Source organism: Leptosomus discolor, chromosome Z (assembly GCF_034619465.1).
Source record: "Leptosomus discolor isolate bLepDis1 chromosome Z, bLepDis1.hap2, whole genome shotgun sequence".
In the NCBI taxonomy this organism is placed as follows: domain Eukaryota; kingdom Metazoa; phylum Chordata; class Aves; order Leptosomiformes; family Leptosomidae; genus Leptosomus; species Leptosomus discolor.
In genome coordinates this window covers 62,967,469-62,992,114 of record NC_141419.1, presented here as the reverse complement: position 1 = coordinate 62,992,114, position 24,646 = coordinate 62,967,469, and the positions used below count along the sequence as shown (strand labels likewise).

At 39.5% G+C, this 24,646-nt stretch overlaps 1 protein-coding gene across 2 annotated transcripts in view; it reads right to left on the bottom strand.

The window, feature by feature from the left end:
- GLIS3 (GLIS family zinc finger 3) overlaps positions 1 to 24,646 on the bottom strand; it is a 169,381-nt gene that overhangs the window by 4,731 nt on the left and 140,004 nt on the right. Inside the window, exons 7-8 of one of the 2 annotated variants that reach the window (XM_086479968.1) lie at positions 16,135 to 16,297; positions 5,571 to 5,752 (exon numbers count right to left, since the gene is read on the bottom strand). In XM_086479968.1, the coding sequence (XP_086336094.1) occupies positions 5,571 to 5,752; positions 16,135 to 16,297 (345 nt within the window). Of the gene's footprint in view, positions 1 to 5,570; positions 5,753 to 16,134; positions 16,308 to 24,646 lie in introns of both variants that reach the window. The other variant, XM_086479967.1, reaches the window with a different exon arrangement.

Sequence of the window (24,646 nt, the reverse complement as noted above, 5' to 3'; positions counted from 1 at the left end):
CCCTAGCTGTAAGATGACTGTTTCAATCTTTTTTTTCTTTTAAAGTTTAACTGCAACAAAACTGAGTCAGATGGTAAAGCATGTTAGGAATTTACAACCCGTTAATCCTTAAATGTTCAGTTCTGACATTGAAGAATCAACTGTAGTAAAATAAAATAAAATGAAAGCAAAACCAATAGCCATCCAAAACTCGACTTAGAAGCTACATAGCTATTAATAGTTTTTGCCTCCTTCAAAATTGCTTTTAAAATCGACTTTTCTCTCAACCAGCAATAGGACACACTGTGCAAGTTTACTGTTGAGACAGACTAGTTACCAGAAACAATCATTTTGATTTATAGTGGTCTGAGCCAGCTGGCAAGACCCTTCAAGACATATGCTGAAATGTTCTTTCACATTGCTGTGTGCTCATTTTCTATTTGTGCCTTTCTCACAGCATCCTGTTCCTGATGCAGAACAATCTGGCGGTATCTTTTGACTATTGCTAGCTGAAGTCTGGCAGAAAAACTACTTCGCTTGGGGTTAAGCTATTGTGAGTCACATCCTCTGTGTCTGCTCATGCCCTGCTTTAGCAAAAGAATATTGTTTAGCAAAGTCTTACACACTTTGACCCATTGGAGATAACTTGCAGAAAAAATGAGGGGAGTGCACAAAAGCACTTTCATTAACTGATAAACCCCCCAATAAATTTTTAAGGTGGAAAGAGAGCAGAAAAAATAATTCAGCTTTCCAAGATACATGTTCTTTTCATGACTCAGTGTCGTAAATACCCACCTTACAAAATGGAGAGGCATAAACAGGAAAGAGCAGAACAGAGCACACATCATTCTCTTGCCCTCAGTTATTCAGCACTATTCTAAATATCTTTGTCCATGTTTGCAGTGCATCAGGTCACAGTGTAGAGGTCTTTGAACTGAAGCCCAAACATGATACAGCAAAATCTCCTAACTTGGTATCAGGAGCATTTCTCTTCATTCACATGGTGCCTTGCCCAAGACAATCTACACTACTGCTGAATATAGGATAACATGAAACCATGTACAATTCAGGCCCCAGACCCTGACCACAGCTCACACCTCATTCCAGATTATCTGTTAGAGAACTACCTGTAGCATCAGTTTTCTGTGTTTTCATGCAGTACTGGAAAAATTAAAAAGGCAAACAGGTTAGCTAACGAAATTCCAGCAACTGAACATTTCTTCTCAGGACTGCAACTCTGGATTGTATCAGTTGCTCTCTTATTAAACCATTTAAAACACACACATACAAGGTTACGTTGATTGTGTTTCTTTGAATCAGTACACTATGGCCAAGATCCATGACGTCGAGGTACAGAATAAGCAGTTATTTTTCTGGCATGACAGCATTACTTCCTGAGGAAAGTGAAGTATTTTTAAATATGATAAAATAGTTGTATACTGCAAGAATCTCTTCTAAAAGCAAGAAGCTCTTGCTCTTTATCACATACAGACCCTCATCCTGAGAGATGATGAGCATCTGAAAATCCCAGGTACACAGCCCAGCTCAAATTCACAGCTGAAATCGAGGTCCCCATAAGTTTGTGAGAGAGTTCTGATCCCATTGAACTCATGTGGACAAAGATTTAATTACAGATATGTAATGAATGACTGCCACAGTTATAATTTCCATAAGGTAGGTATCTATTTCTGATAAGATTTATTTCCCCCTCAGTCAGGTCTCTGCCTGCCACCACAAAGAGAGAATATTTTCTCAAGAAAATCATTATAACTGCCATTAAGAAATATACATCATGGGTAAGTAGTCTTTACTGCTATGGTATGTAAAAATTCCAGCTGTCTTTGGCCTGAACTACTTCAAAATAGTGTTCCTCTGCAGTATATTTCTACTAGTGTTCACTAGGTGAATTACACAGACAGAGCACTGGAACAGGCTGCCCAGGGAGGCTGTGCAGTCTCCTTCTCTGGAGACATTCAAAACCTGCCTGGACACGTTCCTGTGTGACCTACTCTAGGTGGTCCTGCTCTGGCATGGGGGTTTGCACTAGATGATCTTTCAAGGTGCGTTCCTACCCCTAATGCTCTGTGATTCTGTGATTTAGTACCATTTTGCGAAGAACAAAAGGAAACAAAAGAGTTAGACAGAGATATGAGTCATATACTGTACTGCCGGACTGACTTGCAAATGTGAAAAACTAGAAATGTTTCTATTTATTTAAAAAATTTGTAATTAAAAGATAACTGTTAGTAGTAGAGCTGCCTGTACAAATACACTAGTATAGCTAACTCATATCAGCTAACAATTTTTAAAAGACAGTCAGATTTCTAGTGCAAAAATGGTCTCAGTATCAGAAGCACCCAAACTCAAGTCATCTACATCTATGCCCAGAGGAGCTTTACCTATACTATACTATAAGGACAAGAAGCTTGCTTACTGTGAAGAAGGCGTTTCTGTTGCTGTGCTTCTTTTTCCTACCTCACGAATCTTTTCTGACTTGTCTTAGAGCAATACCTTATTCTTGCAGCTGCCTGTGTGCTGCACATGTCTGTGTCTTCAGGTACCTCTGCTGAGATGCCTGTAGCTGTTCTCGGCTGAAAGGCTCAACAGTACAATACAGCTCCTGGGCCAATTGTTGCAGATTTCCAGGACCTGTACTGTCTTCTATTCTGTCTACAAACACATAGTACAATGGTGTACAATGGCGTCTAACATCATCAATCCCAAACATCTCATGCAGCAAAGGAAATTGTGAATTTCACAAAAGGAAGGAAAGGGAATATTTAGTCTATTATATAATGTCAACTAAGACCAAAAAAAAAAACCCTTTCTGCCATTACTGTGTATCTGATGCTCAAAATCACTCAGAAGAAATAATGAAATCTGAACTGTAGACAATGTTCTTCCAAAAGAAAGCAGCTTCACAATACAAGTAGCTATTAGATATAACAGGCTTGTCAGTCTTGGATCTCCTACATAATTTCTTTCTAAAGGATAGCATTCTGAGATCTCCACGAGCTTTTAAGATTCTCAGGCTTTCAGTAAGGGAGCCTGTTTGAACTTGTTTTCTTCAAAAAGCTTTCAGGCAGTGAAACTCTTTTCTTCCTCGGTACAGCCAATTTAAATGGATTTGACCAGTTTAAGACTACACATGGAGACAAAAACATCACCATTGTTTGGTAGCGGACTGAGCTGAAGTGGCTATAGCCACAGCACTTTAAATCATGAAAAGGCAGGTTATGAACTGCAGGAGACAGAAACTAACAAACAGAGCTTCCCACAGACACTTCTTACATACCAAATAGTCCAGGCTGGTGAGACAGCTCCATGGTATTTTTCTAATGATGTGACCAAGGAAGATGGCAAGCTTTGTATTGCTGCTGGGAAAACATCACCAGGAACTCTTGAAACATTTACTTTTGAGAGGGAGAGTTTAGGCAAGCCTTTCAGTGAAGCACACATGAGTGAGACAGCTGTGCTTAAGTTGGAGGGAGTACATTCTGACAAAATACCTCTTACAGCAACAATAGGTTACTTAATCTTTGAAAGAACACTTAATACTCAAATGTGGCTTTTATATTGCGATGTATTATATCTTTCAATACTAAAAAAAAAAAAAAAAAAGAAGCTTTCAGCCCACATTGTCTTCCTACCAGTTTTAAGCTCAAAGATCTTTACAATTACAACTTCAAGTTGCTGTCTATTTGTATATAATTCCTGTCAGCAATGCCAATTTTCAACATAGGTTTCCCTAGGACAGGGAGGCAAACACAGTAATGCTAACACGGGACTAAGTAAGCTATGGGTTTAAGATCCAAGCCCTCATGGCTATCCATTTTTTGATCCACTCAGAAGATAGTATTAAGCTCTGTCTTAAACTTGGATGTGGAATGGGCCTTCATTCCATACGTGACAGAGGAGGGTCTCTACTCTTCTTCTTAGAATGGTTCTAATGACCCATGTCTTTTGTCTTTTTAAATCTTCTTTGGACTGCAGAAGGGGGAGATGGGAATACAGTAGCATCTCTCCGGCCTGCCCTAAAGAGAAGATGCCCGAGCAGACATGGAGCTAGCTGTACCAGCCAATGCAAGTCCTGTTTGGGGCAGCAACTAATCTGAGGTGATCTGTGAGCCTCTGGGAGGCAGGATTCTTTGGAAACTGTTCAACTTTGGAGCACCTGTTTGTGATCCTGGCTTCTGAGTATTACTGAAGCTCCCACGACCATGAGAAGAGGGTGATAAAGCCATTTATGCACTCAAAGACAATTTTTGTTCCAGGCTAGAAGACAGACCTTAATGTTTGGACACCTTTCTGGAAGATGAGTTCTTGCCAAATATTCAGCAAAACCCAGAATTGTGTAAAATGTATTGTTCTGTGGAAATAGGAAGGCTAGCCTGATCCCTTCACGCCCCATATGCTAGGAATTTATTGGACCTGCTCTGGCATGTCTTCGCGTATGTCATATGACAAGGAAAAGTATATTAATAAATTTCATCCTGAACTCTGTTGGCCCTAGATTATTAGTGAAACTTTAATCACAGAATAGAGAAAGCTAACAATAACTGTTTACATCCATCAGTACAACTCACATTCTTCTAGTACTAATCAGTGCTATACAGGATTACCAGTTCCTGGAAGAAAAGCACCTGGCTTAGATCCTGTTCACATGTGGTCTAGTATGATAAGAAGAACAAAACAAGGGTGGCACCTTTCTTTCTCCCCTCCACACTCACAAACTCTGGGAGATGCCTCAGTGTCCTATCTCATCCCTTTGCCTAGAGACTGCATCCATCAGTGGAAGAAAATAAAAGAAGCCTTGGTTTTCTCAAGAAGTTTCCTATGATATCTACTGTGATAATTCTCAGGAAGCCTGATCAAAAAGCAGAATCCCAAGGCCTATAGAAGTCCAGTGTGCTATGGACCTTGTGCATGTAAATATGGCAAACCATGTATTTAAACAGTTGAGAGGAAACAGCATTACTGCTGTCAACGCATTTCTGAAATGTTAAGGTAATTACCATTCAGATTCCATACTACCTAGAAAAAATGCAAATTTTTTTCCAGCTGCTGTTAATTTTCTTCTTGGCTACAGAACTTTATACTTGATTGAGCAAAGAAGGAGAGAGAAGTCTTGTAGAAGCTACTTCCACAGCGCAAGTGGGGACACAGCTGTAAGAGACACGTAGGCTAATAAAAGAAGAGGTCTCCATCACTCCACAAGTGCAAGGAGAAAAATATTCCACCTCTTGAAAACATAGTAACACTTGATATGTAAAGTCAGGATGGATTAGAAGCATAACATTAGAAAATTAAAAGCAGAGGCCATCACAGAATTATTTGCAGTTCTATTTCAACAACAGCTCTGAAAATCATTCTGAAGAGAAATGCATAACTCCATAGTAAGATGAATAACAATTAGCTAAGCTAAGAATTTTGAGGAAGTCTGAAGGTAGGGGCGTGAAGGCTACTTCCCAGGGTCTTCCAAAAGGAAAGGTGCCTTAAAAATACCAGTGCCAGCCCTTGAAGCACTTAATTTGAAGCCAAGCAGCACTGACAAACAACTTACATCAGTGATGAAGATTCTTCCTTCTTACCTTGGATATGGAGGCTATTTGGTTGAAAAGAAGGGTTTGCTGCTGGCTGGTATGTCTTTAGAGGCATTCCTGCAGGTTGTTGAAGGTGGGGAGGTTGTGGAGTCCGTCTCTGCATCATGTGATGTGGAACTGAAACGGTCTGGGGGCTGATGTGGTGAGGAGAAGGAACTGAAGCAATAAACCTGGGAGTTCGGAAACACAAAACTGTAAAAGCCCCAATAGATAACAGCTAAAGACTGTTTCTACTTTACTTTGATCACTATAATATTTAGCAGTTTGCATACATACAGACTTCCAAAAGAACAGTGTGCAGCCCAGACACAGAGAAGATATATTTTCAGATGGTGATACATCATTAGATTTGACAACGGGGAAATTAAAAGGCTGAATTGCACCCTTATCGTGGAAAACTCCTTTTAACATCTGTGGGTGGGTTTAAGTCTTAATGGGAGGAGATACCTTATGGGGCACCTGATTTCTGAGGCATTGCCAGCTGTCTCATTGTAAAATTTTTTATCAGCTGTCATCTGTCAATAAATAGCTGTCCTGCCTCACTGGAAGTGAACAGTTATTTCTGGTCACTGAATGAGGAGTTGGGTATTAGGTTCAGGTTTCAAGTTCTAGAAATCTTTGTATGTTACATGGACTTATTTGAAAACAAACAATCTGAAGTCAGTATAATGTATATAAAGGCAAATGTTAAACCACTTCCAATTGGGCAGAATCTGACCACGTCAAAATGCTGATCTTGACTCAAGTATAAACTTGCAAGCCCGGCAGAGGAACGGAACCATTTAGACCAAACCTGGTGGTGCAGCTACCACAGAGGTTCATCACTTCAATGGTATGTTTTCCACAGCTCTGTTACTACTGGCGCTAAAAGGATACACACTGCTTTGAGGATTTTACACGAGGGTTTTACAGACACTGTAAGTTAAACTTTTTTCTACATTTCCTAAAATTACATACCTCAAAGAATATTATGAATAGGTGCTACAGTAGTTTTTGCAGATGGATAGCTGAGGTTACAAGAGCTCTGGACTGTGCCCCTGATGAACAAACTACATATTAGACCAATGGGATCTGATCAATAAACAAAAGCTCAGCATGGGCCCAGGAATGGCTCAGGGCCACTTCCTCATCCAAAGAGGAGAGCTGGGAAGGCAAACAAAAAAGAGCCAGGATATTTCTGCATGAGGGTGATGGAAAACTGATGTGGTATGCTCGTCACAACTCAGCCTCTCTCTCCAGTCCTAAAAGCAAGCTGCAGAACTGTGCTAAGCAAAAGCATGCACTTACCCATCTCTGTGGTGGGTGTGCTCAGTAGCTGCTGCTAGGAGGGATAGCGCTTGCAGTTAACACAATCTGCAAGGATCCCAAAGCATGGATCTGGTCCCTGTTCTCCTGAGGCTGGACCTAAGTACACTAGAAGGCTTTTTTTTTAACCTAGCAATAAAGAATGTTTTTCCTGCAGAAGTACAAGGAAGCTGTAATCTCACCCTTTGATTGAATACAACTGCAGTAGTAGCACTACAGAACACCTCCAGATAGGGTTGTCAACCAGGTTATGACTGCATTTAAATGAAAGACACCTGAGATCTTTTACACTGCAGCTCAGAATCAGAATCTGACACACATTATCTGTGTGAATTTGACTGAATTTGAAAGCTATTTACTACACTTCTGGGAGATCCATAATCTACATTTGGAGTACAGCAAGCGTCAAGATGAACTTTGATGATATAGTGCCTATTCAGTTTTCTTGAGAACTGCATTTTAAGGCATATTAGATAGGGTTTGGATGGTCTTTGTGATGATTTGGTATTAACTTCATAAACACATATATATTACTTCAGATACGATATATAGATGGAGGAAATACAGATGTCACTACTGAGTCATTGAATCTTTAATGTGTCAAATATTTCACCTTTCTAGATAACTGATGCAGTGTAGCCTTAAAGATATACTAGGGAGAAAGAGAATAAAGCATGCATGGGTTTCACAATAATACTAGAGAATAATTTTTTTTAAAAGATAATTCAGTAGCTATATTGTGATTAAAATATCAGAGGTTTTTAAAAAGTGCTACAACTACCCAATTGTATAGCACTCACACAGAAAGACTGCCAGAGACTAAAAGCAATGCACAAACAGGCTTTTATTACTACTATTATTTTAAAAAATCATGGAATATCATCCACTTGTGTTTTCAAAATTCATTTGTGAAAATTACTCTCTGAAAAAATGGTTTTAACCAGAAGCCAACAACAGGAGAAAAATCCTTTTCAAAACTCGAAGTGAAAAGCAGATTTACAGATTTCACATTTGATTTAACATCCAAAAAATCTTCCCAATTATAATACACTACTTTGTATGGCCAGACAGGACTCCTTTTTAGTAGACTTTAGTGGTCTTCATAATGATTTATGAATAACTTCAAGAATTCCAGGCTTAGTCATATGGGTGACTATACTTTTACTTCTCTTCTGCTTAACAAAAGAGAAACTTGGACTTGTCTCAGTCCAGATTTCTCCCTGAAAAAATCAGAGTTACTGCAGGAACTGCAAATTTAATTTTCTTCATGAAACAATCAAGACCAGCTTGTAACCACTCAGAAACCATCAAGAATTGCGGCCAAGTCCTGGAGCCAATGCAATCAGGAACCAGCCAGACTTGCAGAAAGGTGCTCTTCCCTATGCCTGCTGGATGCAAAATCACAGCAGGAGCATTTCTGGAGCCATCAAGTATCCTCTCCCTTTCCAACAGCAGCTAGGAAAAAGTGTCCCGCTGGGGAATGACTAGATTTGGCAGTAAGCAAGATAAATGACACAGTTACCAAAGCTTACCTGTTTTGACGAGATTAGTTAAAATGGCATATATAGGGGTTTTGTTAGTGACCAGGACTAGTCACAGCTACGTGGAAAAAAGATTTTACTCTAACATTTGTTGACTGGAGCTGGCCCAAACGTAAACTACATGCACAATCTAAGCAATGTGTGGAAAAGAAAGGGAAAAGGAAAGCTAACAGTAACAGTACATTTATATAGTATAAATAATGTATTTAGATAGTATTTATAACTATTCATATAGTTTATTTTAGCATGGTTGGCCACCTGTAAATGAGTCTTTGGTGTGCTGGGGAAACAACCTTTTATGTCTCTTTAGCAAGGATATATACAAGGTGTTTCTTCACCTAGAATCTCGCTTTGAGACTCCTCGATTAAAGAACTGGCTGTGCTTAATTGTCTGAGCATCAAGGGGCTGAAGGGGTTATTTTTGTAGGTGGAGAAAATCCCAAGAACTGGGTAGTACAGAAATCCATTTTTTTTTAAACTTTCCACCAAGCAGAACTACCATTGCAATCCAAGACTGTTGAGAGAGGTATTATAACTGTGATAGCAAGTTCATAGAATCATTGAATCATTAAGGTTAGAAAAGACCTCTAAGATCATTAAGTCCACTGTCAACCTATCAAGATCACCATCCCACTAAACCATGTCCCTAAGTGCCACATCTACCCGTCTTTTAAATAACTCCAGGGATGGTGACTCCACCACCTCCCTGGACAGCCAGTTACAGTGCTTGACCACTCTTTCAGTGAAGAAATTTTTCCTAATGTCCAATCTAAACCTCCCCTGGTGCAATTTGCGGCCATTTCCTCTTGTCCTGTCACTTGTTACGTGGGAGAAGAGACCAACACCCACCTCACTACAGCCTGCCTTCAGGTAGTTGTAGAGAGCAATAAGGTCTCCCCTCACCCTCCTCCAGGCTAAACATCCCCAGTTCCCTCAGCCGCTCCTCATCAGACCTGTTCTCCAGACCCCTCACCAGCTTCACTGCCCTTCTCTGGACACGCTCCAGCACCTCAATGTCCTTCTTGTAGTGAGGGGCCCAAAACCGCACACAGTATTCGAGGTGCGGCCTCACCAGTGCCCAGTACAGGGGCACGATCACCTCCCTGCTCCTGCTGGCCACACTATTGCTGATACAGGCCAGGATGCTGTTGGCCTTCTTGGCCACCTGGGCACACTGCTGGCTCATGTTCAGCCGGCTGTCGACCAGCACCCCCAGGTCCTTTTCTGCCGGGCAGCTTTCCAGCCACTCCTCCCCAAGCCTGTAGCGCTGCATGGGGTGGTTGTGACCCAAGTGCAGGACCCGGCACTTGGCCTTGTTAAACCTCATACAATTGACCTCAGCCCATCGATCCAGCCTGTCCAGGTCCTTCTGCAGAGCCTTCCTACCCTCAAGCAGATCAACACTCCCACCCAATCTAGTGTTGTCTGCAAACTTACTGAGGGAGCACTCGATTCCCTCATCCAGGTCATCAATAAAGATATCAAACAGAACTGGCCCCAATACTGAGCCCTGGGGGACACCAAATGGGCGTTTGCAGCCCTGAAAGCAAATCACTCCTGGGCTGCATAACAAGAAGCGCGGCCAGCAGGTCGAGGGAGATGATTCTCCCCCTCTACTCTCCTCTGGTGAGATCCCACCTGCAGTGCTGTGTCCAGCTCTGGAGCCCTCAGCACAAGAAAGACATGGATCTGCTCGAGTAAGTCCAGAGGAGGGTCATGAAGATGATCAGGGGGCTGGAGCACATCCCCTATGAGGACAGGCTGAGATAGCTGGTGAGAAAGGAAGGCTCCTTATAGTGGCCTTCTGGTACTTGAATAACCAGAAAAAAAGTGTAAGGGCAAACTTACTTTAAAAAAAAAAAAAAGGTGTGACAGTAAACTCACTCTGACCCTTTTTTGTAGTCAAAAAGAATCAACTTTGACACATCTCTGAGAGATGCTAATCTATTAGAGGAAACAGGATTTAAGACTTTTTACTGCCTTTTTGTAAATACACCAGATTACACCAAAAATGTCTGACACAATGAATTTTTCTTTGTAACAGAAAAAATGTTTTAAGAACCCAAATACCAAATAACCATTTGGCCTGCAATACAACAGCTCTGTCCATTTCATATCCCCAGGGGGTTAGTATATTTCAGCTTTTCCTGCTTGTGCTGTTTCAGAATTGTAGAAAAAAAGTTGATTTTTGCTAAATCTAGCAAGAGACCATTATTTCATATTACATCATATTCTGTGTTTCACTTTTCCTAACTAGTAGTTTGCTGAGAAAAAGGTTAATTCCAATTATTCTACAGTTTCAAATAAATTCTGCAGGGGACTAGGAGCATGACAAAAATAACGATAACAGCATATTGTACTACAGTAGTAACAGTAGCAAGTGAAGGGAATTTTTTCCTTGCTTGGAAACAGCAAAGAAAATATTTTCATTGCAACTAAGTATTTGTTAAAAATATATTGAAAAGAAAGGAAATTGCATCTGCATATAAATGAGTAAAGAGAAGAAGACATAGTTTACCTACAATTGATCCACGCTACACTATGGCACAAAATCCTACTAGCAGGAATTATTAGAGATATGTAACTATGTTAGATGTAGCTATGTCTTCATTCTCTGCTTTTTCTCAACTTTGCACTGAAAAGTAAAGCATGTGCCATCATTTAGACAACATCTATCCTTACAGTTGTTTCAATATGCTTTCAAAACTGAAATGGAACATTAAAGCTGAAAACTATGGTCTTTTTTTTGTCTTCACAGGTCACAGTTTTCTTTGAGCAATTTGTAAACACAATTTATTGGGTTGCTGCTCTATTAAGTGGCTGAGTTCTAATCCTTTTTATTGGGCTGTATCAGTTTGGGAACATATCCAGATGTTATGCAGTTGACACAGCCAGGAAATCAGGCTTTCATCTTATTACAGTTGAAGTTTTGGCTGGACAGAAGACAAAACCATAAGCTCCCTGTAGCAGTCTGCTGTCTCCAATAGTGTCCTGTACAGTGCTGCACTTTTTCACAATGTTAAATGAGGAACAACCTACGCTCACTCAGTTTTCATTGCCTTTGTATTTCTAGGCAAATCCAGAAAATCTGGGGTGATGTCTCCATTCTCTGCTTTAAACACCTCTGTCATTCTGCTGCGATCTCACATTTTGGTTTGGCTCCACACTTTATGCTGTGTGCTAGTGACTTTTCAGCTCCTCAGTCCAGTGTCAGTGGGGAAAACATTCTGTTGTAATACAGTATTCTGTAACCCAACATATTGCATTGTAAGTTAGTCCAGCTAGCTAGCAATGACAACCAAATAAACATGGTTTAAAAACACTTGTAAGGAAAGCATAGCTTTTGCCAAGCACAATTTTGAAAGATCAAATGTTGTCCCCCAAAGTGATTTCTATCTCCATGGCGTCTCTGGGGAGTAGATTGCATATGCCACTAGACTTTAATCTTAAATCCTTCTTTTCAGTCATTAAGTGTCTAAAAATCCTTTTCATGCTTTAAGCTTTAGGAACACAGCAACTGCTATTTCAAATCAAACCAGTGGTCCATCTAATCCAGAGAAGTGATGGCAGGAAGAAAGAACAGCCCTTCTGACCAGCACCACATGCTCTCTGGTGAGAAGAAGAAGGAGAATTTAAATGGAATTTAAAGTAGAATTTAAGGAAAGAAGTTGTGAGTGGCCATTTCAACATACAGATTCCCTGGAGACAGAGATACATAACTTTAAAATCTCTCCCAGGATTTTCAGTGGCTGTGTTATATTAGAGAACCGAGTTTCTTGCAAATGCAAAGAAAAGGAAAAGATTGCGTTTGGAAAAAAGAAGTGTGGAAACAGGCTGGAGAAAAATTCCAAGCTTTGCTAGGTTGTCTCTGAAAGAAGGTTGTAGCAAGGTGGGTGTCAGTCTCTTCTCCCAAGTAGTAAGTGATAGAACAAGAGGAAACAGCCTCAAGTTGCACCAGGGGAGGTTTAGATTGGACATTAGAAAAAACTTCTTCACTGAAAGAGTTGTCAAGCATTTACAACCACTGCCCAGGGAAGTGGTTGAGTGACCGTGCCTGGAGTTATTTAAAAGCCATGTAAATGTGGCACTTAGGGATATGGTTTAGTCATGGACTTGGCAGGGCTAGGTTAATTATTGGACTCAATGATTTTAAAGGTCCTTTCCAACCTAATTGTTTCTATGGTTCTATGATTCTATGGTTCGGGTTCAGGGTTAGACTTGCTGCCACGTCCACTCTTTAGCATCTGTCATTTATATATGTCATTTGATCACTAACAAAAAAAGTGCTAAGCAGACAATCCTGCAAAGTGTTCCATGCCTGAAAAGAAATTACTGTACTGATTTCAAAACCACACTGTTAAGGTCTTTAACTAAAGACTTTCTTCGAGGCAACCCCTTGTATGCCACATACAAAGGGCTTTGTAATATGTGAAGATCTGATGTCTCGACTCCTTGGTTAGAACTACTCAGAGGCTTTTGCTTCTGGAAGTCTGGCTTGGAGCTACTTACTATTTTAGAGCAAAAGCACAAAAGGAATATAACCACATACTCAAATAAGCAAAAAGAAGCACTGTTGCAGAACTTACTATTGCATTACAGTAACGCTAATCTGAACAGTTCAGCCCTAAGTGCTTCTTTCCAGCTTTACACAGTCCTAGAAACTCCTGTCAAGCCAGGATGTGTCATGCTTCAGGGACATACCACTAGCTCTGGTTCAAAGGCGAAAAATCATCTGGAACACCAAGTCCAAATGACAAAAGTCTGTTCCGGTATCACATTGGTTAACAGGTTACTTCTTGCACAAAGCAAGCTTTAAAAAGCAAAACGTATATGTTGGGTAATTAAATAAATAATTAAAAAAAAAACAATTTCAAGCATTTAGCACCATCAATTTTGGTGCACTGAGCTGCCTCATGTTAACTGTGCCATATAAAACCAAAATTTTTAACCTGGGTTTTAATTAATTTGTTTTTTCAACTTTCTTGAATACCCATGTCTTCTTTTATTACAAAAACAAGTGAAAAGGAAGCCAAGTACATACTCCCTTTTACACATATGCTTTTGGGTACTATTAACATTTGGTATTTTCATTGAACTGTTGCAGTATTTCATATTAGGGGAGCATTGAAGGTTAGTATGAAAGAGTTGGAACAAACAAAATGTAAATCTGCATTTTTATTATGTATGCTCTCTCCTTTGATAAATGAAGTTGCTTCTTGGATCCAAACTCTCTATCTGACTTGCACTCTGTACATCGAGTTTCGTACACAGAATGCAAGCAGTCTAAGATGTGTCCCATGTTTGGTTCAGTTTCTCACACTAATAAGGCTTAATCAAATCCACACTCTCCCTCCCATCACCTAGGTGGAGAAAGATGCAAAAGAAGCCCTCTAGTTATTTCTCTACTCCACGGTACCTGGAGATATAGGGAAAGTGCTTATTTCCTTCTGCTTCTGTCACTCACAAACATGGGTCTGCTGTCTGAAGGGGCACATGACTTGCCCCTAGAGTCGCCAAAGCAACCAGGCCAGCTTAGATTGGCTTCAGTCCAACCAATGCAGGCTACCGCAGGGGCGAGTGTTGGTCAGCCAGTCCTAGCAGCTCTGGAATGCCCCCAGGCACACACAGCGCATCACGAACCACACAGTTTGGGGGAACAAATCCCCTGCTTGCAACCCCAAATCCTGCAGTCCTCTCAGTGATAAGATCGGGATAAACAGGGTGATTCACACCTTTCAAAGACACTATCTCTGGCACTTTGTATACTGAAGTGTTGGTTTGTTCAGTTCACATTTTCACAGCTATCATTACACCCATGAAGTGATGTAAATGACAGCCTACTCACAGGCGCCAGAGGTGAGGGGACTATATTAGATTCAAGTTGCAGATTCTGCATTGGTTTTCTTTTGAACATTTCACTTAATTTGAACTATGTGTTCTGTAATCAAACCAACACTGCTTTAGTACTTTTTTTTCTTTTCTGAATTTAAATTGATATTTGTCATTGTTAAATGAAGATACTGACACCTTTTTTTTTAATCCAAGTAGCTCCACACATGGGAATTAGCACTTAAAGCCTTTTTAGACAGAATGTATACAGTTGATGTACGAGAAAGAGTGTATCACACTAGCTTTTTATGATTGTTATCCTGTAGAGCACTGTAGTATCTGGAGGTCTGTAATGCATTCAAGGACTTAACGAGTTAAGTCATACTCCAAATGCATCTGCTATGGTCCTACATCAGTAACTGCCTCAGAAATGGACTAATGAGAAGATCACTGTCTGTCATCATTAAATTTATACTTGTAATAACTATTGATCTGTCACCTTGTACTCTGGCAATGGTTGGGTATGGACATTGGACAGTTCACACACTGGAGAGAAAACTTTACTGGGAAGGAAAGGCCTCTGAGTCAGGCAAGAGAGCATGGGCAGCTCCAGAGTTTGCACAGAAGGTCAGAGCCAAGGCAAGGGAAAAAGGTCAGCACCGTGTGGCCAGGATTGGGGAGCAAGGACTGAACCACTGGATGAGCTCAAATGATCATGAAATAGGTGCAGAAAAAGCTCAATAGCTTCCAGTGGCTCCAGAACTGGCTGAATTCACACATGCAGTCTGAAATCAAGAAGTACTTTCACTTGTTGTCAATTCCCTGAGCCATCATGTTCTTCCACCTTCCTGATACAAGGTAGAGTGAGTACTGCTTTCCTCCAAAGAAATTATGCTCATTTATCAGTAACTGAAATCTACTAAATGTTCTTTTCAGGCTTATAATTGGACACTTTGTGTTCTCCAAATTACTGGTATTTCTGTCACTCAAGAAAATCAAACACTTTGAAATACATTAATGAAATACAGGAGTTTATAATTTAGAGCACTGAAAAATAGGGAAATTAACAAAATGTTTAATTATGCATATACATATAGTAAGAATTCACTATTTTGTGTGATGGTGCATCTTCCTGACTTTTCCACTGAAAACCTATTTGCAGTCTTGCAATCTGGTAGACTTCTGGTTCAATGAACTAAGTGGAAATCTATAATACCATACACTGTACAAACAATTTGAAAGATTGCTGAAAATAATTTAGGGAATGTCTAAACATGAAAATTAAACCACTTCCAAGCAATCTACTTTCACATCACCAAAATATCTAAAATCATCGAAACAGCAAAGGTCAAGGGGTTTGTAACTAGCTAGCATAAAATAAATTGTGACTGTAAATCAAGCTTTTAACCCAGTGAATTAAAAATTCTTTCATTATCTATTCATCTTAATAAAATGCCAAGAAAAAAAAAGGCCAAGTACCTGCAGAATTACTTAGTATTGAGAGAATATTGACAGAATATGACTCTCCTACCACAAGTAAACAGAAACACGAATCTCAGGGTGACCATTCTGTAAGATATGGCTGGGCTCCTCTGAAGTTTAGTGTCCCAGACAGTATAACTTTCCTTGCTCAAGCCATTGGTGGAGATCAAGAGGGGTTTGGAGAAAGTCCCTGAAATGGAGATGGATGGAAAGCCTCCCTGCTCAGACTGAGAGAACAGAGTCCCTTTCACCTATCCTTCCCCTGGTAAACCCATACCTGGGGGTTACCCAGGGGCTGTCACCAGCAACCTTCTGCACATTTTCCACCCATCCTGGCAGCTCTGAAGGCAGTCCTGCCCCAGGCCAAGTGTGGGAAAAGCAGGGGCTGTTCTTACCTCTCTGAGTCCACAGATGAGAGAAGAGGTAACTGGGGGGGAGGATGGAGAGGACTACCCTGTACATTATGTCCAGGGGAGGGGTGGCTGCTGGGGTGGGGCAAGGACACTGCCCCAGCTGCTGCTCCACTTCGACTTGTCTGTGTGCTGGGGAACATGGCAGCTGAAAGCAAAAGGAGAGAAATAACCCTCATCAGGCAAGTGATGGCATTGATAACTGACCAAATACTAACAGGTAACACCTCCCCTAAAGCTGTAGTACCAATTCTTAGCAACTAACGGACTATCTCAAGTGTTGTTTTCTGTCCAAAAAGAAGATAAAAACCCACATAAGAAATAACTAAATAATCTTTGCTGCTCCCAGTTGACACTTTCACAACAGGCACAACATAGCTGTACCTCTTGTCTTGGGAATTTTGTCTGAATGGGGCTGCAAATCTTCTACAGCTTCTTGTTGTAGAAGAGGTGTTAAATTCTTCCTAAGATAGTTATATTTAGAGCTAGTGAACAGAAAGCACAGCTTTGTAAATAGTGAAATACTTTCTACATTTTCCCCTCAGCTGTAAAAATCCCAAATTTCTTGAAGAGGTCAACTCAAACTCAAATGGTCAACCAAACTCAAATAATGCTATTGCTGCCCCCACACTCCTCAGAAACGCATAAAAAATTTTTAAACTAGCATTAGCAGTTTCATAATTTTCTATGAGGGTGCTCTTCCACACATTCGAAATAAGGAAAGATTCTGGAAAATTAAACAAAAAGCAATTCAGGACTCCCTCTGAAGGCCCTAATTCGCTGACCCCAAATCCTGTAACCTCATTTTCAGAAGTTCTTTAAATCAGCCAGACAGAAGGTAAGACACTGATTACCAAATCCCTCTGAAAATCCAGTTACTCAATTATTTTTACTGACATCTGTGTCAGGTAGCTTATGTCAATGTTGAATGGTAGCCAAATACATGCTCTCAAATATTTTATGAACCCTGAGAACAAATCAGATAGGCTGTCTACAACATGAAAATGATCTCTCACTGTTTGGCTGTCATATCTTCCAGTCTCCTTATAAAAAAGTATTGTTTAAGCCTAGTTTACAGAATAAAATTCTACCAATAAAATTTATGTTATGTTAGTGAATATGTTGGAGCAAATGACTAAAATTTATCGGTAAAATCCTAGAATCTAAGCCAGTTCCCCAAAGGGCATTGTCACTGGTAAAAGATCTTTCTAGGCTAAAATACCTGCATGGATGCTGCATTCCTAGAAGAAGAAACACTACTTTAGGAGTAACCCCACCATGAATCCATCTTTGAGAAAATGATTTCACAGGTCACAATTTCGAATGTTGCTACCCAAGATCAAAAGGGCGATCTCACTTCATCTCCTGAGTCCTCAGTCCATTTCTGGAAAGCTTCTATTCATTCTCACAATCCAGCCTTTGTGACACACTAGATATTCACCAGGCTAAGGCAGAGTTAAGGAAAGATTCAAGAGTTTAATGATGCTGTAGCCTCATTAAAGAGCAGTCCTGGACATGTTTCAGCTGGTGGAGATGACAGACAGTGCAAGATGACAGATAGGAAACCACTCTGTAAATAAAACCCTTTAGTTTAGGGAAAGTTGGCATGAGCCACACTGGTGGGAAAAGCTGGAGGAGTGGAGACTGCCCTACCACATGGCCAGGAGGACCAACAAAAATGTCTGTGGCTGCCCATGGCCCTAGCCTCTACTGATTGCTAATTTTTATATGGACCAAAGGCTCCTAATCACAACCCAAGTGACAACACATATCTGATAGAAGGCATCCCAAATGTTAAGAAAGGTACAAAGGATGCATATCCCACAGGAGATGAGACATGACTTAAGCCAGCAGAGTAAGTCATTAAGACTGAGAAAGAACCTCTCTAAGACAGGGAAAGGTAGCTTTTATTGTTTTTCATTTTGCTCATACACCCATAAAATCACTCTTGCCACACCCATGTCTCAGACTAGCATCAAGATAAATGCAGAGTGGAAAACAAAGGAATGAGATTTTGAATTTATTATTTTATGCTTACGTGCAGTGTAGAAGAAAATACTGAAAAACAACCAAACGCGCATTCTGGCAGAATAAGCAGAGAGAATATTTAACAAAGCAGTACATTGCAAAAGAAAACCCTGATTATCTAAATAAAAACAGAGACTATTTACATTATTCCTTGCAAAAATAGGGTAACTTGTATTTTTCCAAGAGAAAACCATTAAAATGTGTAAGAAAATACAATTACTTTGTTTCCAAGCACTGTGAATTTTGAGTTTAAAACAAGTTACTTCAAGGCTGTGGTTGATCAGGAGTAAAAAGACTGGACCACAATTGGGTTTCCATCATAAGGTATCAAGAGTTGTTCTTCCCTGTCATAGCTGTTTTCTGACACAAACATGATAAGGATTTCAGGCAAGTATTTGCTAAGTTGTGCTTGCACACTTCTAGCTGTTCGAGGCCACAGGGGTAGCACAGGTTGCCACAGCACTGGCCAACACCTAGTGACTGTCGCTGGGAAAAGGTTATCGGCAGCCAGGCATGGGCAACCATCTATCCTTTCTCCGAACTACATAAAGCCCACTGCAATATTCACCATCATAGCAGTATCTGCTACTGTAGCACCTTTTTTGCTAGGTTTCATGGCAATTTCTCTGTACTTTTTTTTCTGTTTCTGAGGAAGAGACAGTACACAGTGTAAAGTAAGAGCTAACTATGTCAGGGACTAGAGGGGCAGGGAAGATATTTAAGGAAGAAAAAGCATACTACTAGCTGCAAAAAACACATTCCTGTACATAGTGTATGTTAAATGATCACGGCATGACAGAATAGCGTACCTGGGTTTCCACAGTGCCTTGTAATGAAGCCTCCAAGAGCAGCACCACCAATGATGGTGTGGGTGACCATATAACACCCACAGGCAGCATAACACGTCTTTTGGCAGCATAGCTTTGTGCTGCACAGAGGTACTGCACTGACAAAAGCACCTCTGTGGGCACCCAATGAAGTGAAATCACAATGCTGGCAGCTGCTTCCCTGTGGAATTGCCATGACATTGGTCCAAGCTACTACCTGAATCTTATAAGTAGCAGTTGAAGGGAAACACTGTCAGCCATTGGCAGTCTACAGACTTATGGCAGTCAACAAATATTGCCAGTGACAGGTCATTTCCCCAGTAAAGCCAGTCTTGAGAGACTGACAGAAAACTTTGGACACTATTTAAGAAAATGGCAGATAATTTGACCACTTCTTCTTGGGAGCTGTGTGTGTGTGGCAAGATTTTCTAGTGGTCTGGGTGTTAAATGTCAGTTCCTTGCCCAAAGTGGTGGCAGGAAATATCGAGAAAAAGAAATCTATTTTCAGTGCCTGATCCCATTAAACACCTGATTTGAATGGTATGAAACTGAACAAATGTTCATGGCTGCAGGCATGCTCACTGACTCCAATATGTCACCACCAGGCAGGTCCACACAGGAAGATGCAGAATTAAGTGTAAGTATTGATTAAGAAAAAGGCTTCCTACAGCAAGGCTTTTCTCTCTATCAATACAAGATAAACTAACACACTTAAAGTAATTTTTAAAAGATTTGAATATTTTGAAAAAAACCCAAACAAAAAACCAAAACAAAACCAAACCAAAAAAAGAATTGTTGATGCTGTTGCTCTGCGCCCCTTAAAAAGCCCAAGCTACACCACATTTTACAAAATGTATATAATCTGTTAGTCCTGAATATGAACCTCGGATGGGGTTACACCCACAAAGTTTCAGCCACAGAGAGGGAGGACACATGTTTTCTTTTCTGGAGTCTCATATACTATTCAGTTTATCAACATGTAAGAATTTTCCACGACAATATCTCTGCAAAGGCTTATCTATGAGAAACTAAATTCACATACATTCTCATAATGCATAGGAACAATTAGGTGTCTGGAAGAGAGAAAAATTTACTTTGAATAACATTCCTTTAAAAAAAAAAGACAGGAAAGTATCAATTCAAAAGTTACAGAATCCCCCCCCCAAAAAAAAAAAAAAATTATTTTTTAATGGAGTCAGAAATCTGTAATTTCATGGAACATTTTTTTAAATGCAGAACAATCACCTTCCCCTTTACAAATTACCAACAATGGTATAATACACTATCTTGGATTAATACTGTCACATCAGCACTCTGTCAATCTATTTCTGCCCCTAAAATACCTCTCTTCTTACCACTGCCAGCATGAATTCAGAGTAGGGCTGAGAATTCTTTCCATATAAAGTAAGACAGTGTGAAGGTTTCATTTTAGAGCTGAGTCAATTAAAATTGCATACATACATTTGCAAGAGTAATTTTTCTAATTACTATATCTAACCTTCCATTTCTATAAGGAATATTTATGTGGTCCTCGTGAACACACGATTTACTAGTGCACAGAAAGAAAAATCTGAAATGCTTTTTGCTCTTTGGAACATCACCTCTATATATTCTTCCCTCTCAGCTCCTGAAGAGAGCCCATACTTCCCTACAGGATTTTGTGGCCAGGAATATGTGGGCATACGCTGTGTTGAGCTCTAAGTGGTAAGACCAACAAATGTAAAGCATGCTGCCTGTGTTGTCTTGATCCTGCCCAGTTCATCTGCAAATCTGAAGACTCCAGTGAGCATGGAACTTAAGAAGCCATCATGCATTAAGAAGCAGAGCAGAAGTCAAAGTCTTGTTATAAAGATAATAAGCCTGTCTCCAAAGTGGGTCTATTGCATGGACCATCTGCATTGATGGTCTCTCTATCCTCTTCAGATGCTCTGCAGGCATCCAAGTACTGGAGGCACTTAGAAAGGTGGAGAGTTTATAAACTCTACCCATTCAAGATATTTGGATAAAAGAAGAAAACAAGTCTAGGAAAGCACTTTGTACAGCATTCCAGTCTTATTATTTGGAGACCTGTTCAATCAATCTCTGTCTTTTGAGATCCCTTACCTCAAATATTTAGGAATCTAAATACTTAGAACATAAAGTAGCTTTGTGGTAAAGATCTTCCACAAGTAAAAATTGTCCTGACACCATACCATCTACTAAGAATATCTTCCTCTACTCCATAGCTCAGAAAACAGGAGAGGAATATTAAGAAAGTCATTGGAGAATTACCGGCTGAGTCAGAGTAAAAACAGTTTACAGGTAATTGTAGGCCTCTGATAAAAATGGTAAGACAGTGCTTGCTAAAAGCCTCCCAATTGCTACCCAAGATATACCCAAAGCAGCCTATAATAGAAATAAGAAAAGATGTGTGGTTCTAATTTTTTAACATTCTTTGATGAGCAGCTGAACGGATTATTAGTTGAGAGAGATGGACATCCTGGAAACTCCTGTAGTTTCTGAGGTTAAAAAAATACCCGAAGCAATAAAATGGGGTCTGGATTGGGATTTAAAGTTGTTCCCACCATGGCATCTTTACATCACATCCCTGCCTTTCAAGACAGATTCTTCTCTCTTAGTGGATTGCAGTTTCTGAAGTTCTGTCTCTTCAGAAAGAAATGAACTCTAAAGGGTGTAGTTGCCTTGTTGCTTACAATGTTTGTACCAATTCCTCAGTAAATGTTTTCTTTTTCACAAGGTGAACCCAACAATTACACCGATTTTTGGAGAACCATTAAGCTGTCTCAAAACAGAAATTATAAACTCAGAAATAAAACTGGTGAATAAAAGGACAAGTCTGAAGGGAAATAAACTATCCTCCTTAAAACAGGTAAGGTAATAATATTAACACTTTTCAGCCCCCTGTAATGTGTGTACTACCTGGTAATACATCACATTTATCAGGAGTTCTGGATATGTTTGCCATACTTAAATTCAGCCAAAAAGGTGACAATAGAGATCCTTTTAATTGCTGGTTACCCTACATCACCGCCTATTTTGCATCCATTCCCTATACATCAAATGCAACTCTGTTTTTCACTGCAATAGCCATTCATATCTCAGTTCTTCCTCCTCATTCTTTTTTTCTTCCAGTAACAAGCTGTAACTACTTCCCAAGGCTGTCAGCTTTAACAAACAGACTGCTTTTTCCTCAGGCACCTCCCACACTGCCCATGGTGCTTAACGATTAGGGAGCTCACTCACTGGGACAATTGCTTTAATAAAATTCTTCCATTTTTACTGTACAAGTCCTCTATCCTCTGCCTGCCTGTTGTATCTACCTACTGCCCTAACAATATCTTAGACAGAAACTCTTTTCTGTCTTATTGTGTGTGTAAAGCATCTAGCTCAGTACTATTTCATTGGAAAAAAAACCCAAACCACACAAGGAAAAATGTTACTTAAGTAAAGCACATCTTAAACTACAGGCATAAAAGTAGTTTGGTCAAAGTTTCACAGTACTGGAGCATAAGACATTACTTAAAATACACTTAGAATTGCAAAACCTTCTGTAACTTTCCTGATGCAATTTTTAATTTCCAACTTGCAAAGAAAATCATACACTTGACAAGCTTTAGTACCACTGTTTGCTTGCTCTGGAGCAGAGCAGAGTTGATATTCAGTATCTCTTTATAAATGAATGACACATTCTGGTTTATTCTTAAATATTAAATGGTCAAGTTTTAACCAAACAGAAAACAAAAATAATTTTTTTTTGGTATTGCATTCTTTATGATTCTTGCAGCCTTATGGATTCTAGCTTGCACTATACAAAGTAAGTTGATATGATTTCATGGTAGAAAAAATATCATTCATATGTTCTTATTATGAATTGCTCACATCTTCATTCCATGAACTGAATAAACCCAAAAGCCTATGTATTTTTACAAATTAAAACCTAGATGCTACCAGAAATTTTGCCCTTCAGTAGAGACAAACTTTGAATTTCTGTTTTACAAAATATCACTATGCTTAGCCCTAGAAGAGTATGTATGCTTGCTTAACTTTAGACCTATAATTTTGTGTTAGTTTTAAGCAGAGGATCTGTCATGTTACCTCACTGTATTAATATGATTATACTCAGTGCAGAGTTCTTTTATAAAGTCACAAAATAAGAAAAAAACATTTATGCAGTCTTAACATTAGGTAATAGATATGTAATAAAAAAGATTATTGTTGTATTTCGTTTAAATACATCTGTGTTTGCAGATTCTGTACTTTAACAGTACAGAGAAATGGTGATCATTACAGGCATTGTTGTACTTTGGTAATTGGAAATGGACTAGCACCAATACATCTACTTTTGTTCTCTCTTACAAGTTCTAATAGTTTCCTTTCAAACATTTATTCTGTAAATCTATTAGGAAAGGAAAAAACCTACTTTTGCATTAAATGTGCATAAATAATAAGAAGCCTTCAATTAGAAAAGTTTGATTTAACAGCATTGGAAGAATGGAAATCTGTTCCTCTTTCTACTTGAACAATAGCACAGACACATTTCAGCTAAAACGCTGTCTCTAAGAGTTCCCAGTAGAAGTTACATATTTTATTTTTCAGAAAAGTCTCAAAGTTTTCTTTATATTTAGAAAAATGTTGTATTCAGAGAAGTTTGAAGGGTAGCTTTTCTAAGGCAGGACACTTAAGTTTTCATACGTTTTACTTTTCTATCCTTGGGGCTTGAATAATTTTCATGTTGTCATTTCAGTAAATTCCCTCCCTGTTGGGGTTACCTCACTTATTCACATAGTATATTATTATGTAGCAGCCCTGATGAGCAGTTAATGAAACAACTAATTTCAACTGGATTGGGTCACTGTCAAAATGAAGTGACACAGATTCATCTATACCTGACAATACTCTCAGTTAATTGATGTGAAACAACACAAGCAAATAGAACTACAAGAAATTTGCCAAGTTATACATAGTTGTGAACACATGTAAGTGAAGGGAGTTTATTACTTACAGAAATTAATGTTGATAAAAGTATATTGATTAATACTATAAAAATTGCTGTGCAACAGGAAGCAGAGCCAAGCAAGAAAAACGCAAAATGAACTATTGTATCAAGGAATGTCCATAGTTAGTAGCACTGTAAACCAAGTATTGAAAGACAAGGCATGAATGAGATGACAAAAAGTAACGCCACAGCCTCAGAAGCTATGATGACATCATGACTGCAGACAATTGCCAGCTAAGGGCTGGTTGAAGACAACAGCTTTACTTGGCTTAGGATCCTGACAAGTCATGGGGCAGCAGTTTGTTCAGGCTGCTGTCAGCCTAGGTTTGGATTGACCCAGCAGACAAAGCTTGACATGTAAACATGAAGAGCTGAGTGCTACACAGATTCCAGTGGAAATCTCCTGTGAGAATGTCCTTAATTTCTGAAAACCTGGTCTCAGCTCAACTGACACACTATCCCCACCTAGATTCCATCCTAACTAGGGACTTGAAAGGAAAAGGAAAAGCTGAAACCTTTATTCTCTCTCAGTTTTGTGCATTACACTGGGTAATACCAGTAAATAATTCTTTTAATCTCAATGTTCCTCACTATCCAACTCCCTCTCAAAGTACAATACCAAATAAGCAACTGTAACTAACACCAT